This window comes from Thamnophis elegans, chromosome 4, assembly GCF_009769535.1.
Source record: "Thamnophis elegans isolate rThaEle1 chromosome 4, rThaEle1.pri, whole genome shotgun sequence".
In the NCBI taxonomy this organism is placed as follows: domain Eukaryota; kingdom Metazoa; phylum Chordata; class Lepidosauria; order Squamata; family Colubridae; genus Thamnophis; species Thamnophis elegans.
In genome coordinates this window covers 11,819,116-11,836,732 of record NC_045544.1, presented here as the reverse complement: position 1 = coordinate 11,836,732, position 17,617 = coordinate 11,819,116, and the positions used below count along the sequence as shown (strand labels likewise).

The 17,617-nt window shown below is 39.6% G+C and overlaps 1 protein-coding gene across 1 annotated transcript in view; it reads right to left on the bottom strand.

The window, feature by feature from the left end:
• ADGRB3 (adhesion G protein-coupled receptor B3) overlaps positions 1–17,617 on the bottom strand; it is a 556,344-nt gene that overhangs the window by 27,601 nt on the left and 511,126 nt on the right. The window contains exons 25-27 of the mRNA XM_032214959.1: positions 15,070–15,165; positions 9,606–9,645; positions 4,745–5,388 (exon numbers count right to left, since the gene is read on the bottom strand). Coding sequence (XP_032070850.1) covers positions 4,745–5,388; positions 9,606–9,645; positions 15,070–15,165 — 780 coding nt within the window. The remainder of the gene's footprint in view (positions 1–4,744; positions 5,389–9,605; positions 9,646–15,069; positions 15,166–17,617) is intronic.

Sequence of the window (17,617 nt, the reverse complement as noted above, 5' to 3'; positions counted from 1 at the left end):
CATGGCAATGTAAATTATGTAAAAAGCTATCAAGATAGTTGGGGTTATGATTACAATGAACATTGAGAAACATGTCATCTGTCTAAATGCACACCCAGTGGCAACATCTAATGAGTACTTTTTTAAAAAAAAATTAAGGAGGAACATGCCAAAAAAAAACCAGACATTTCTGCAGATGATGTCAGGTCCAAGCAACTGAGAATGATACTTGGAGTTACTTTCGAATAGTTGCTTTCTGCCTAAAAACAGAATCTTGCCAGACAAAAGCAGTTAAGTAAAATAACTATAGATATTTATCTATAGATAAGGAGAGAAGCAATCTACAACTAAGAAGAAATTTCCTGACAGTTAGAACAATTAATCAATGGAACAACTTGCCTCCAAAAGTTGTGAATACACCAACACTGGAAGTTTTTAAGAAGAGATTGGACAACCATTTGTCTGAAATGGTATAGGGTTTCCTGCCTGAGCAGGGATTTGGACTAGAAGACCTCCAAGGTCCCTTCCAATCAGAGGTTGATTGCAAATCCCAGCGCTACCAGTTCGCTCACTCGCATGATGCTTCTGCGCATGCACAAAAGCATCGGGGCAGGTGGGCGGAGTCCACCACTACTGGTTGGCCCGATCCGGGCTGAACTGGGAGCAACCCACGTTTGCTTCTGGCTCTGCTATTGTGTTCTATTATAAGGAAGATCTTAAATAGGGTTTTACCAAATACTCATATTTGGCACAGGATGCAAGATAATAGAATATATTCTATGAATTTCTAGGGAGGATCCAGCCTTGTTTTCTTCCCAGCCACCAGACATTCCAAGCTCCATCCGTCTCTTTGTTCTCTGTGAAGAGCCCCTCCCTCCTGCAACTCCAGACTATATTCCTTCACAGAAGTGGTATATCCATCTACAATATAAAAGCCATGGTTGTACTTACATCCTTAATATGTTATGAAATGGAATAGGTTGATTTGGTTTTTTTTAAAAAAAAAGTCTGAATATTTTCTTTTTTCTCATATATTAGTTGGATTATATCTTTAGGGGGAGCAAACCAATGATATAAGAAAATAATTATGGATGTTTAGCTAGAATAGGATATGAGGATTTAATGTTAAAAGAGGATTTTATAAATAAGTAAATGAAATTCCAGTATGTGTTTATGTATTAAATCTTGGTATATTTTATGATGAAGGACGTTTAAAAAATCATAGTCAAATAAAAGTGGAGGTATGTTGATGGTAATATAATAAATATCCGAGTTAAGATATTAGAATTAATATGAATTATATTTGATGATGGTGGAAGAGATGCACAAAAGCCTTTGGTAACCAACTGATACACTTTCTACAGTATGTAAAGAAGGAGGATTTGTATGTTTGTTTTGAAAATAAAAATATATTTAAAAAAGAAAAGAAAATAATGAATGCTAAGATAATTGAAATGAAAAGCAATTCAGAAACAAGAGTTGCTTCTAGTCTCATGCTCTCCTCTCTGGATTCTCTGTTTCTAGTTATCAACTTTGCTTTAATTGATTTGCATTCGTACTTAAGGGATATTGCAGAGACAAAAGAGGGACACAGATATGGTTCTGTCGTGCCAGTTATTGTTCTGAATGCCAATATGTAAATGACATCGAATGCTTAACATCACTTAACATTTGCTGGATCCAAGAAGCAGCAACATTAACAAAGAAATTATTGCCGACTTGCATGAGGAGATGCCTCACTGCTACCATTGCGAACAAAATGAATAAACATGTGTGATTTCCAATATTGTCAGTGATTTTAGAGACATAGTAAAGGAAGAAAAGTATTCCTAAAGGCAGATGTTCTGCTGGACTTGATCCTGGAAAGTCCAAACCTGGTTCTTATTCTACTACTGCTTCCTGTAACTCTGCCTAGGAAAACCTTACAATGTTCTTGTTCTGCCCTAGGCTGCCCCAGCAGCATGAAGCCAAGTCCTTATCCCAATAAACCCACTATTATTTCATTTACAGCGAATTCCTCTCCAGAAAAGTCCCGGCCCACAGCTTTTCAAGATAGTTCACATTTACCAATCTTTATCAGGCTTGGAGAGTGGCCAGGCTGATATCTTTCAGATGCTGCAATACTTGGCAAGAATGCAGGAATGAACTAATTGTCTCCTGCAAACTCCACTCTCCTTTTGCTCCTCTTTTTATTCCCTATGGGAGGGGCCATTCACCATCCACCTGTGGCTTTACTCCCAAGTTGAGCCTTGTTCCTTAGCTGTTCCCTTCGTCTGGCAACTCTGCGCATGCGCATACTGGGAACAGGCTCCAGCTATTCATCTGCCTCATTGATGTCTGACTCTGAAGGCAGCTGATAACTGTCAGACGGCCCTGGCCCCATCTCTGCCTCCGATGCAGAGCACTGGTCAGAACCTTCCCGAGACTCCAGGACTGACCCATGTTCCTGCCCAACCTCCTCACTGTCTGTTAGCTCCACTGGCCACTGGCGGGCCACAACAGTTGTGGAAGGACCTGTTTTCCCTGCCTTAGGTTTTAACTGCTGCTCTAACTCTTTTCGCCTTCTTTTAGGCATCCCATTAGATCTGGTGGCACTTTGTGCTCTCTCTCCTCCGTTCTTCTGCTTCCTTTACATCCCTGACTTGTTTCTCTTTGCTTCTCTTTGCTTCTCTCCCTACCAGGGCTTTCCATTTGTAGTCAGGTTTCCCAATCCCTTCCACTCTTCATTGGTACAGACCAGAGGTGGGTTCTTACCAGTTCGCACCAGTTCGGTAGAACCGGTTTGTCAAATCTACCGAACCGGTTAGAGACACACACATACACACAGACAGACTCTTACAGAGAGAGAAAGAGAAAGAGAAAGGAAGAAAGAAAAAAAGAAAAAAAGAAAGAAAAAGTGAGAGAGATGAAAGAAAAAAAGGAAAAAGGACAGAGAGACAAAAGGAAGGAAAGAGAGAGAAAGAGAGAGAGAGGGAGAGAGAACACATGGCCGGCAAGCCACTCCCACCAGGTCACATGGCCAGCAAGCCACTCCCACAAAGGAGGCCACACCCACATAGTAGGTTCAAAAAATTTTTTGAAACCCACCACTGGTACAGACCTCAACAGATTGACTTAATTTTATCTTGCGAGGCCCATAACAACAATACTTTTTTTTTTTAAAAAAAAAGATAAGTTAAATCTTGAAGTCCTATTTCAAGATAACTATCTAGTATTCGTTTGAACACTCTCTTGAAGTTAGCTGAGCTATCTTGATAGACAATTATCTAGCTAAATCTTTTAAATGCTGAGCCCAATTTGCTGAAACAGGAGAAACGTATCTGAAAATCATTTCAGTGCTACAAAGATATTCCAATAGCCCAGGCCAATTTTTTTCAGTTATTCATTTTTTTGTAAGAGGCTTTCTTGTAGAGCATGAAATAAGTTTCATTTATATGTTACCGGCAACGTGCGAAAAGTTGACTTTGTATCGAGTGCCTAGGAAATCTATAGAATGTGTGATGGTTTAGGCCAAGTGTGAAATATCTGTGTTATTTTAATATGTGACATACTTTCTCTAAGCATTGTATATAATATCTAACATTATGCAAAATGGCAAGAACTATTTCGGCGAAGTCTGAAAAGAGAATAGTGAAAAGGATTACCCTAACCTTAGCTCTAACCCTTTATTGAAAAAGACTTATATGAAAATGAAAACAAGAAAGGCAAAATAAAGTACAGGACTTTTTTTCTGAAAAAAAAAAAGCCGTGAAAAAGACTCATATTGATCTACTTGTTGCAACAAGGGAGACTTGAATGACATTTTAGTGGGAGTATTTTACACTTCGTTTGTTTGCCTTTAAGCATTGCATAAGATGCTTAGCAAGCATTTCATACTTCAGCCCTTTTTTTGGCATTTTACAGATTTCGTAGGCATTATATAAAATGCCTAATTTCACACCTTGATGATAACATATACACAGAAATGTGTATTTATGATAAACATAGACAATACATTAGAACCTCTCTTGACCAGTTCTATTTCTATTTAACAAGGTCCCTTCAAAATGCTCAAGATGCATAGTATGCTAAGCCAGTCAAGTTGTACAAGAGGCAAGGCCCAGGCCCTGAATCACAGCAGCCTCTTCCCTTCATTCAAGCAAAAATGAAAGTTAATTAAACAATCCACATTTTGCCTTATCATACTGGCTAATAGTATGGCCATCTTAATAATAAAGAATAAATGTAAAGAAATCAAATTCTATGACACGATTTGAATTGACTAAAGATACAAACTCTTAGAGGTAAAAGGAAAGAATACAAAGTTGGTTTATTTGGTCAAGCTTAAAATAGATATTGTTATCTCTGATAACCCTTTTGATGACACCAGAACTGAAACAATAGCTTTATGGATTTCTTTCTATATGGGAAAGAGGTCATAGGAAGAAAATCATTTGTTATATTTGAGATAACAAATGTAATATGATACATTACTAAAATTGTCATACTTATCATCATAAAGGAGGAAGTCATTTCTTTTGTATATTTATAGCCTATTTCAATACAGTATAGTTCTAATCTTTTTGTGAAAATGGTTTCCTCATTGCTCTACCTTGTAGAGCTTAGGGTTGACATTCCAGCAGCATGAGAAAACAGCTGTATACTGCTTGTTATTAGTGTCTGTGTGTGTTTGTGTGTGTGTGTGTGTGCAGGTGAGAAAGCCATCCCCATCTGTATTTGACATAACGAAAAGTGGGTGCATGCATTCCGTTTCCACATTACTAACCTCCAAAGAACTCATTGATATGGTTGATCCAGTTTCGCTTCTTGCTAGTCCTGTGCTATCGTCCATCTCGGAAGCTATGAAATTCTTTACAGCTGTGCGAGGCTCAAAAGGCAAGTTCTGCATGTGTTCCTGGGTGGGGAGATGTTGATCTAAACTCATATTGAACTGGTCCATGACATTTGGGTTCATACTAAAATCAGGATTAATTTTGTAGTGCAAAAGCCTTTCGTGAGGCAAGGTCTCCATGCCTATGTTCAACTTGCTGTCATCCTTCAGAGATGCCTGTGTGTTCACTGAACCTCTAGGCATGACGATGTAGTCACTATCCATCATGCGGTCCTGAGGGTGGACTACATCCATGTCTGCACCTCTCAGGTTGTCATCAGTACATAAATAGACAGTTCGCCGTAGCTCAGTGTTGTCCTTTTTAAGACACTGGTTAGCTAATTCACTCATGCTCATGGGCATATGCATGCCTCCCGATTGTTGAATGATCACTTTAGAAATCATATTCCCGGGCAATGTGGAGTAGTTCATTCCTTCAGGGTTGATTGTCTTCTCGTCTTCATCATCATTCAGGGAGATTCTAGATAGGGTGCCTGTTATCGTAGCTGCTCGGCACGGCCCAATGTCCTTATGGAGAACTGTAAATTAAAGAGCAGGAGCACAAATTGAAAAATGCCCCCCAAATTAGAAGTTGGACACCAGCTGAAAGAATGTCTTTAACTCATATCGGTGCTGGATCAACCTTCTTTAACTTGGCCATAGATGAGTAGAAACTACAATTCCTGAATTTTCAACCTACTTTCAAAGGAGGGGGCCAAATTGAAGAAGGCTGAAAAGTTTTAAACAAAGCAATTATTATATATATTAAAAAAAGACAATCATTTAGAATTAAATTGTGAGAGAAAGGAAAATGATTTATTTTAGGATCTATTCTGTTTCCCCCCACCCCTCCTTCTTTTCCTTTTACAGTAGCTGAATATTATAACATGTATAGTTACTGAGAGTTATACGTGGAGACAAATTATTCTATTAGGAGATGTGTGATTGCTTTTCTATTTTCAATTAAATAAAAAACTATTTGCCTTGAAGCAAGGATATAGATGAGAGGGACTAGACCATTTCAAGTCTCCTTGTAATGTAATTCTTAACGAAAATAGATAAAAATCCATTTGAGAAAATGGTCATTAGATTTTTCCTAAGTGCAGATATCAAATCACTTCAGCCAGCCACCTTTTATTAAATCTTTCATTTAGAGGGTCAGATTTTAAATCTTTAATTTTTAATGATGAAGCCTGGTCCCTATTTGCCATAAAACTGTCTTTTTTCAAGAGAGTGCTTCTCTCTATACTTTTTGAGCAGAAATGTTTTGGGAAGTAGTATCGCATTTCCTTTGGTTTTAAGGAATTGAAATGAATGATTCTCTTTCGAAAAATCTAGCTAAAAATCACAGTATCATTAAATTGCCAAGGAAGGGAGATAAAGGCATCATTACGAAGTGCAGATGTAATTAACAAGTGTTTATGTTCAAATGAAACTAGGAAAGCCATTTCAACTTAATGAAACAGTATTAATGTATTGTTTGTAGTGATATATAAGCACATTGATCGGAACAATTTACAGTTTGCCATGTATTCACTGACACAAGGGAAACTCTTCAAGAAACCATCACTAGATTTAATTATTTTGGGTAACCTGCATCCAATCTCTAACCTCCCTTTTTAAAGGGAAAGGTTGTTGACAAAGTTGTGGTGCAACAACTTCAAAAAATTCTTGATGAAGCAGATGATCTGGACCTCTTTCGGTTAAGTTTCAGACCTGGGTGGATATGGGAGGGAAACAGAACTGATTGTGCTTCTGGATGACCTCTGTTGTGAGGGGGGGGGGGTAGGGGTAGTGCATTTGTCCTTGGTCTTCTTGACCTCTTGACAGTCTTTGATACCATTTATCATGGTCTCCTTCTGGACTGTGTCTAGGGGTTGATGCTGTTTGGAACTGTTTTGGGCTAGTTCTTTGTCTTTCTCTAGTGCTGGTTCCAGTCGATGTTGTTAGGGTGTGTGAAGTCCCACCCTCAGCTCCAGTGGTGGGTTACAGATCCTAGTGCAATCGGTATGATGCAATGGGGCCCGGCATCCACCACATGAGCATGTGCAGCACACGCGCACATGCATTCTTACCTCCATGACGCTCCAGCTGCTCGGCGGAGTATCGCAACGTACACTCCGTGCATACCGGGGCGTACTTAGCAATAGCAATAGCAATTAGACTTATATAACGCTTCATAGGGCTTTCAGCCCTCTCTAAGCGGTTTACAGAGTTAGCATATTGTCCCCAACAATCCAGGTCCTCATTTTACCCACCTCAGAAGGATGGAAGGCTGAGTCAACCCTGAGCCGGTGAGATTCGAACAGCCGAACTGCAGAACTGAAGTAGCCTGCAGTGCTGCATTTAACCACTGCGCCACCTCGGCTCTATACTTCCTGCAACCCAACACTGCTCAGCTCCTACTGTTTGGGGTGGGTACAAAGTTGAGAACTCTGCTCATAGTTGACATCTACAAGAAGCTTCTGGTTGAAGTAATTCATCATCATGGGATGAAGTATCATCAGTATGCTGATGATACCCAGTTGTATCTCTCTGCCCTTAAGTGGACTAACTGTGTCTGTCCTTTCTTGGTGTTTGGATAGGGCGTAGGTCTGGATAGGGAACAACAGGTTTTCAGCTCAACCCTGGCAAGACTGAGTGGCTTTAGATTTGGTGGGCCTTAAATTGTTGAAGGTCTTATCATCTGTGGAGCTGCATGAAGTTGAACTACGCCACAATTACCTGAAAACTCTTGCTTAAAGAGAAGATAGTAATTAGAGCTAGGAAGGCCACCAAGAATCTCTGCACAGCCTCTTGTTGACCATTGCGTCTGTTCCTGGACAAGCAAGTCTACTCTAAGTTACATATTTCCCGATTGATTTACTGCAACATGGAACTGCCCTTGAAGAGTATCCAGAAGCTTCTCTGGGATAAAATGCTGCAGTGCAGATGGTTATATGTGTCCCAAGTTCTGTGCATGTTAAATCTCTGCTCCCCAAGCTGCATTTGCTTTCAAGCATAATTCAAGGTGTTGGTAATAACCTATCAAGCCTTAAACAACATGGGGACATGTTATTTGCAGGACTGCTTCTCTTGTTACATCTACCGCCCATCTTATCAGTTCCAGAATGTTACACATCTTGCTTATAAAGAAATGCCATCTGATGGGAACCAGGATAGTCTTTTCTGCTGCAGTTCCTCCCTTTTGAATGCCATTCCTCCCATTAGCTTAGATTAGTTCCAACTTTGCTTCTCTTTTCCAAAAGGCAGTACAACCTGGTTTTGCCAAAATATGCCTGGGGATCCTATTATGGTTTGAAGCCTGCCAAGTGACTATATTCAAGATTTTCCCTGGGTTCTTAACTTAGCTTTAAAGCAGCAGTCACCAACTGGTGGTCTGGAAGAAAATTTTGGTGGTCCACAGAAAAATTACATGCAATCAATGCTTGTGTTGCTACAGAGTCTCTCCCCCCCCCTGGTCTTTTTGTGTAGGTCAGAGGGGGACAGAAATTCCGACTTGGGGTCTGCTTTGGCCTCCTGCTGTGGGGCTTATGGAGAAGGCTGGAGGGAAGTGCTGCTGGTGGTGAAGAGCCAGAGGACCTTGTTCCAGTGGGACTGCATCATGGCCTGGAACTGGCTGACCATCTCAGCCCGCTGAGCCTCCAGGCACCAGTACTTGCAGTCCTGTAGGTCTTCTCTCTGCTTGGAAAGTCATCAGTGAAGTGCTTCTGCTGACCCTCCTTCTTGGTCAGATCCAATCTGAACTGAGCTGTTTTGCCAACTCTTTCTCATGGTGGCTGCTTAGCTCCAACAACTGCTTCCTGTTGGGGGTCGTAAGGAGCCCGAGCAGGCAGGTGAGGAATGGCTGGGAGGGGAGGGGCGAGAATTGGCTGGCAAGGCATCCTTCGACATGAGTGACATCAAGTTGACCACGCCCACTGAGTCACATGATCACCTAGCCATGCCCACCCATTAGGTAGATCATATTAGTGTTCCATAGGATTTAAAATTATGGATTTAGTGGTCCCTGAGGTCCGAAAGATTGATGACCCCTGTTTTAAAGGGTTTATGGTGCTTCACCAATTTTTGGATTTTGTTTATTCATTTGGTTGTTTTAAATTATGTTGAAAACAGAACCACAAATGTGAGATGGGCCATTGTACAAGTTAAATAAATAAACACATGCAAATAAAATAAATAAAAATCTGAAGCTCAGATCTGGTGGATCAACTTCACTCCCGTAGATTTTACTGAACAACCCGGTTGCCAAGTTGCTAGTTTATAGAAAAAGGAACTTTCTACTCTTTTATACTCAGTGCCTTGTGACTGATGAAAATTTGCATTTTGTTGATCTATAGTCATATTTAATCAAGCGTAGCATTAATTGAATATGGAAAAAAATATACATATGTATATGTGGGAGTTATATGGGTTTATGTTTATCAATTGAACTTCTGCTCCAATTATAAGTACCTCTCTTTCCTAATCATTTCATGCTTGCATATGCAGATGATTTGATGTATACAGGCTCAGATGATCTCTCAGAGAAGTTGTTTTTAAAACCTTGTAGCACCTGAGTTTTCCCAACCCATTTAAAAAAACATATACATTTTCTCGTACTCAGTTTATATAGTTAACATTACGTTTATCAAATTTTGAGCACCTCTTAAGATTTTCTAGGCACTCATGTTGTTAGAAAGGAATCAGATCATTCAGAAGGATAAAGCTATTTTTAATTTTCTTTTCATTTCATTTGGTGCTTGGAAAACCTTACCTGACCGACAAGCTATGTCCACATCTTTTTCAAAATCTGTCTGTAACAATAAGAAATAGAAGTGAAATGAGACAACTGTTAGCAATCATTAGCTGAAGGTCAAGCTAAATGTGGATTGCGACCCAGAGGTGCCCCTTCCAGCTCTCAGACTCCATAGCATGTAACACAGTGTGCATCACATCATCATTACACAGTGCATTGAACTTTCACTCTTTCAGCCAATGATATGAAACGAAATAACAAGCACAATGATTTACTGAGCTACGACACCATCTTGGGTAATTAAATATTACAGAAGAACAGAAAAGTGTCTGGTTTTGTGACAAATACCAAGAAGATACAATACAATACAATAGCAGAGTTGGAAGGGACCTTGGAAGTCTTCTAGTCCCACCCCCTGCCTAGGCAGGAAACCCTATACCGTTTCAGACAAATGGCTATCCAACATCTTCTTCTTAAAAGCTTCCAGTGTTGGGCATTCACAACTTATGGAGGCAATTTCTGTTCCACTGATTAATTGTTCTAACTGTCAGGAAATTTCTCCTCAGTTCTAAGTTGCTTCTCTCCTTGATTAGTTTCCACCCATTGCTTCTTGTTCTACCCTCAGGTGCCTTGGAGAATAGTTTGACTCCCTCTTCTTTGTGGCAACCCCTGAGATATTGGAACACTGCTATCATGTCTCCCCTAGTCCTTCTTTTCATTAGACTAGACATACCCAGTTCCTGCAACCATTCTTCATATGTTTTAGTCCCCTAATCATCTTTGTTGCTCTTCTCTGCAATCTTTCTAGAGTCTCCACATCTTTTTTATATCGTGGTGACCAAAACTGAATGCAGTATTCCAAGTGTAGCCTTACCAAGGCATTATAAAGTGATGTTAACACTTCATGTGATCTTGATTCTATCCCTCTGTTTATGCAGCCTAGAACTGTGTTGGCTTTTTTGGCAGCTGCTGCAAACTGCTGGCTTATATTTAAATGGTTGTCCACTAGGATTCCAAGATTCCTCTCACATGCTATAGCATCCAGTTCTGACATCAGCTATCAAATTTCCTTCTAATATCTCCCTCACTAAAGCTAAACGGCACATTCCTACTGCATGACCACAGCTAAAATGAGACAACATTAACTTAGTTTAGAACAATATTTCTCTATCTGAAAACTGTCGCTCAACTTCTCAGCCATTGTCAGAATTAAGAATGATTGAATGCTACCAGGAAAATCCGAGATTAAAAAAGACTGATCTTTAGGAAGATTAGTGTCAAAGAACTTTTTTTAAACTACTGAAACCATTGTGCAGGAATTTAAAAGTAGTGCTAAGTAGATGTTTGAAAATAAGGGTATTATTGTTGCTATTACCATAATTGCAGGCTGCAACAGATGCCATGTGGATAGAGTTCTAGTCTTGTAGTAGACATTTCCCTTGCTTTAATATGCTCCAGAGGTTTTCCCTAATCTCTAGAAATCTAGAGATTACAATCTAGAATTAGATTGTATCCAATACCGTCCATCTATGAGTGGAATAAACACTTCTGGCAATGAGAATTCTTCTTCCACTCTCAATATTTCTTCATGCTCCTCAGATAGAGAATTCTCATTGCCGGAAGTGTTTATTCCACTCATAGGTGGGCAGTATTGGATACAACCTAATTCAATCATGATTTCTTTATTTGTTAAACTTTAACCTCCTATTTATTACTAAAACCCAAAGCAGAAATAGAACAAATTAAATTAATTTATGATTTTTTTTACAATAAATTACTTTAAACCATTAAAAGACCTTCAATGCCATGCAAAACATAGAAACCTAACATTTGTTTATTATATCCAGAATGTCCAGAATGCAGCCGAGCGAGCGATACTGGGTGTACCAAGATACACCCACGTCACACCTATCCTCCGCGAGCTGCACTGGCTTCCCATCGGTCTCCGAACGCGATTCAAGGTGCTGGTTATTACCTTTAAAGCCCTACATGGCCTAGGACCCGGATATCTGTGAGACTGTCTTCTGCGGCATACCTCCCAATGGCCGATAAGATCGCACAGGGTGGGCCTTCTCCAGGTGCCGTCAACCAGACAATGTCGGCTGGCGGCTCCCCGGGGGAGGGCCTTCTCTGTAGCCGCTCCGACCCTATGGAATGAACTACCCCAGAGATCCGGACCCTACCCACTCTCATGGCCTTCCGAAAGGCTATCAAAACCTGGCTATTCTGGCAGGCCTGGGGCTGTTGACCTCATGACTGAGGTCCAGCCCCGACTAGATTGAGTGTATGATGTGGTTTTTAATCTGTTTTCTCTGGGTTTTTAAAAATTCTTTATTTTTTAAAATGTATTTTTTGTAAGCCGCCTGGAGTCCTTCGGGATTGGGCGTCCTATAAATTTATTAAATACTTATACTTAAATACTTAAATATATCATATATAATTACAAGTGCAAAATGCAGAACAGAAGTCTTCCATGCATGCTTGGATTTGGGTGGATGATTAAATTAAAGCTTGGGCATTTGGGATATATTCATGAAACAAGTAAGAAGCTTCAGTCACAAAGAGATGGTGTTCACACATTCCTGGACTGACACAAGAAAAAAGCTTAAAGTGATAACAACTCCATTGGATGCACTATCTGGCACAGGATGACAGAAAGCTTGGGAAATCTGCTAACCAATTCCCTATTTTACATGATGGTATTTATTCAAATATAGTATTGGGATGCTAATTTACTCATTATTTATCCAATGTGTTCATTGTACTTAATTTTCCTATCTTCTACAACCCATTGAAAAGATGATTCCCATTTATTTCAGATGTAAGAGATATGGCAAATAAACATTTAGCACCAGTACAGAAATTCGTCATTAGAAAAAAAGACTTTCATGTGACGATCCTTTGTCATTCTGTATTTGCACACACAGAAGAATCACCTTTATTAAATTTTCAGATTTGATACTGATATAGGCTAATTAAGCTTTTCCATATAATAACATTTCATCCACACATTGTATTTCACCGACATAGCACTGCAGGCATAAATACACAAATATTTTTTAAATCATGGTTTTATTAACCTCTTCAATGGATGTTTTTTGTTTTTGTTTTTAATGAAATTACTTTTTTCAGTTCCCTTTCACAGTAACTTTTCAACATGTACTGTAGAAATAGTGAGGGGTGGGATTCAGCCCATCTGGACCACTTCAGGCGAAATGGATGTTAATTTTAATCTGGTTTGCTGAACCAGTAATTAATCAAGGACCAGTTCTGGAGCCCAGGGGAGGCCATTTTTGCCCTCCCGAAGGCTCAAGAAAAGCCTCTGGAGCCTGGGAATGGTAAAAACAACACCCCCCCCACAGCCACCACCATGGTGCAGGAAGCTGACTAGGCCACAACCCCATGGCCACGCCCACCCAGCGACTGGGCAGAGAACCAGTTGCTAAAAATTTTCAATCCCACCCCTGGTGAGTTTGTGTTGCATACAGCTTAGTCAAACCAATTTGCCCAATATGGAATGCAGAAGAGTACTGGAGATAATAGAAAGACTAATTTGTTAACTTGTCCCTTGCAACGATTACAATACAATTTCTGAAAGGCACTTTATGAGAACTGCACACTATATATATTTCAGAAAAGCTTGAGTTTAAAATCACCTTGTTTTTAGCCCACAGAAACATCTATATTTTAGGAAAATGGTCCTCTCTCCCTACTGATTATGTAGCTCTTGTACCATTTTGGGAGGTAGGAAACAAGTATGGGAGAAATGTTCAATTGAACATTTGGCTAAAGTGGGGAATTAGTTTGGTGTGCATGAGTTGTTTCTTTACAGGCACAACCATTCAAAGTTACAACAGCATTGAAAAAAGTGATTTATCACTGTTTTTCACACTTACAACCGTTGTAACCTCCCCATTGGCCAGGTGACCAAAATTTGGATGCAAATTAGCAATCGGTTCATATTTATGACGGTTACAGTTTCCTGGGGTCGTGTGAGAACTTCTGACAAGCAAATTCAATGGGAAAGCCTGATTCACTTAATAACCGTGTGGCTAACTTAACATCTGCAGAGATTCATTTAACAACTGGGGCAAGAACGGTTCTAAAATGGGGCAAAACTGTCTCGCTTAGCAACAGAAAGTTTGTGCTCAAGTGTGGTTGTAAGTCAAGGACTACCTACACCTTAAATATAGTGGAATATGGTTCCACCACAAATGCACGAACGACAAAAGCGCGCCTGACTAAACCGCGGTGACAAAACCGCGCCGACAAAACTGCACCGACGAATGAGCGCTGAAGCGCGCCGACAACAGCGTGCCGACAGAAGCGCGCTGTAACCCTAACCCTAAACCAAACCCTAAACCTAACCCTAACCCTAACCCTAACCCTAACCCTTACCTTAACTTAAATCGCGCTTCTGTCGGCGCGCTTTTGTCGGCGCGCTGTTGTCGGCGGGCTTTTGACATCGCGGTTTTAGCACCGCGGTTTTGTCGGCGCGCTTTTGACGTTCGCACATTTGTCGGGTCAGGGTGGAATATGTGGCAATTCAGTGGTAAGAATAAGTTAGACTAGAAAGTAAATGGAATTATTTGTAATTTTACACACTCACAAACAACCCCACCACCACCACTATGGTAATTGTAATGTGATGGCTAGAAAGTAACCATAAAATCTTTTCCCCCACTCTCCTGTATTTATTTATTATGTTTCATTTCAAATTATATGCCACTTTTCCCATCACAAATATATTCAACATAGCTAAAACAAAAACATTGAACAGTTGACACCCTCTTAAGGAAATCTTGTTAAGAAAGCATCTGCCATAATAATTAATAAAACATAAAAGGTCATTTTGCAATATGTAGGATTATAATTTGGAGCCATTTTATAATAATAATGTAAATGAAACACACTTAACACCTTGAATGTACTATGAATATGTTATGGCATTATTATCATCATCACCATTCATAGCCATCATCTTCATTCTTACAAATGAAGAGTTTTTCCTTTGATAGCCTTTTTTGCATGCAGGAAAATACTGTAGATCTGAAATGCATGAGAAAATGAATCATATTTATTTTTTTATATTAGATTTAGAAGGGCACAAAACTCTCCAATGGCTTTGGATGGCTTATGTAATTAAAATAAACTAAAGCAGTTAAAAAGACAAGAAAATGAATGTCCGGAACCTATACATTTCTGTATTACACATCTATGCATTAAGAAATAAATTAAAAGTAATTATATTATATACTGTTTTACTTTCTATCTCAATGTTGTAGTTACTGAATATATTCATTTTATGATTCTGAATACAGGGCGAGGTGTGAAAATTTTCCACCACAAGATGGAAACAAAGAGATAGATCAAATTCTTTTTACTGTCATCTAGTGGTCATCAAGAGTTTTGCAGCCAGACATGTTAGCCCTCAATGCACACTACGTCTGCAAATAGTAGTCAAGGATAAATATAAACTAACCATGATTTGAGCATGTCCATTAGGAAATGAACTTGATGAATCTGCATTGATTGGATCTTGGCAGTTTCTCAAACGACATCTAAATGCATCTTGAACCTGGCGAGATATAACAGTTATTTAATATACTTAAAAATCATAGACAAATTATTAAAGCTACAGTAAACAACTTCTTGATTCATCATTATTTTCTCATTTGGTTTCAAACGATGTTTGTAGTGACATTATGATAATTGTACAAGCACAGCAAGCAAATCAAAGCAAATATTAAAATTGGACTAGCACAGGCCTGTGAATAGCTCTTCAGAAGAATGTCCCAGTGAGACTTATTCCCAGGGAAGTAGGAATTGGACTAAAGTCACAGATCTTTTGTTCAGTATGCCAAAGCTATTTGACTTCCTAGATTAGAACAATAAACGCATCCAACCTTAAATGAGCATAATGGTAAAGGCCACTTAGACAATTAATGGGAAGAAATCCAGCATGTTTCTTTCCATAAATATGGATCCACATCCTTTCCCTGACAACTCTTAAGTACTAACAGTACTGCCAAAATTGGCACCAATATAGAAAAACAAATAATATAGCACCATAATGGTCTTTTGAGGAAAAAAAGCTATCCGAGTGATTCTATCTGGAAAAAAAAATATTATTCAGATAAATTCTAAACAATATATCGTGCTTAGGTTACTGATACAGATATCCGAGCCATGTTAATTTGTGTTGGTCAATCCTTAGCACAGATTATCAGGGAGCTATGATAGTAATCTAATCCCAGTGCCTAGAGGCTGTAAGGATCTGGATGGAGAGGAACAGGTTAGGAGTAAACCTTAGCATAATGTGTAGAGCCGAGGTGGCGCAGTGGTTAAATGCAGCACTGCAGGCTACTTCAGCTGACTGCAGTTCTGCAGTACGGCTGTTCAAATCTCACCGGCTCAAGGTTGACTCAGCCTTCCATCCTTCCGAGCTGGGTAAAATGAGAACCCGGACTGTTGGGGGCAATATGCTGACTCTGTAAACCACTTAGAGAGGGCTGAAAGCCCTATGAAGCAGTATATAAGTCTAATTGCTAACTAACTAACTAACTAACTAACTAACTAACTAACTAACTAACTAACTAACTAGTGGGTTCAGAAACTGGCTAATTCTGAGACAACACCATCTGTAACAGAAGACAATGTTGTGATTCCCCAGAAAGAGCAGGTGTAGAATTTGAGGGTGCTCTTGAACTCACAGCTTCTGCTAGTCTAACAAGTTGAAACTATGACCAAAAGTTTTTCTGGGTGTGGTTGAGATGCTCCTAATTCCCTTTCCATTTTATATTGCTTTGGACCTGGCTATCTGAGAGTCTGCCAGCTCTAAGCAGAAGTTGTCCACCTAAGGCATGCTTGTAGAAAGTGTTTCCTGAGAGTCTTTACTCCTCATGAATTACAATGAGAGGCAATCAATGAGGAGGAATCTTGGCCAAAAAACCCTCTTTTTATACTGTCCTATCAGACATAAGATCTGCACCCTCACTCTGGGCATATTTGATGTTTTTCAAACGCCATTCGGGTACCAAGGGCTAAATTGGCAGAGGTACCTTGGTGGATGGTGATTTTTAAGTTCCGAGGATGGTTCACCCACAAAAGGGCGAATGACAAAAGCGCACCTGACTAAACCGCGGTGATAAAACCGCGAGTTCTAAAGCGCGCCGACGAATGAGCGCTGAAGCGCGCCGACAACAGCGCGCCAACAGAAGCGCGCTGTAACCCTAACCCTTACCTTAACTTAAATCGTGCTTCTGATGGCACGCTGTTGTCGGCACGCTGTTGTCGGCGCGTTGATGACATCGCGGTTTTAGTGCCGCGGTTTTGTCAGCACGCTTTTGTCATGCGTGCATTTGTCGGGTCACGCCGAGCATATATAGTGTGATGGTTTGTGATCAGAATATTATGAATATTTAACTTATTAGTAATTATTAAATATTTCCATTTGTAAAGCTATGGCTTTATTTTGTTTTAGGCTGCTGCTGTGAGCCACTTAAGATAATTGAACCAGTGTAAAAGCAACTACAATAAGCAAAACAAATAAAATGTCATTATAGATGGATTTTGGTTTCCTCGCATTGTATTATTTGCCCACTGAAATGACTTAGTTTCAAATTTCCTCATTTTTCTTTTACTCCATAAATTTAATCTGCATACTCCATGGCTTTGTTCTGGAGAACAATGCATAATTATTCTCTCATTGGGGTTTATTTTTGCTAATCGTGTAACAGATGGAACTACAAGCCCTCCAGTTGTGTTTACACCCAAATTCTAGAATTCTCAACATCTCTGGAGGAACGGCACCAGTTTGAAGAAAACTCACCAGGACGTAATCCTTTGAAAGCTCAAACATGCAGATTCATGTCTGTTCCACTGACACTCCGGGGAAAATATTCTACTTCTCTAGGTTGGACTATGGCTGAAATGGCTACAGTGCAAATCTTTCCTGTCACTTTTAGTGACACACGTAAGCAATGTAATTCCATCTCACATGAATTTTGGCAGCAAATTTCAGCCATAAA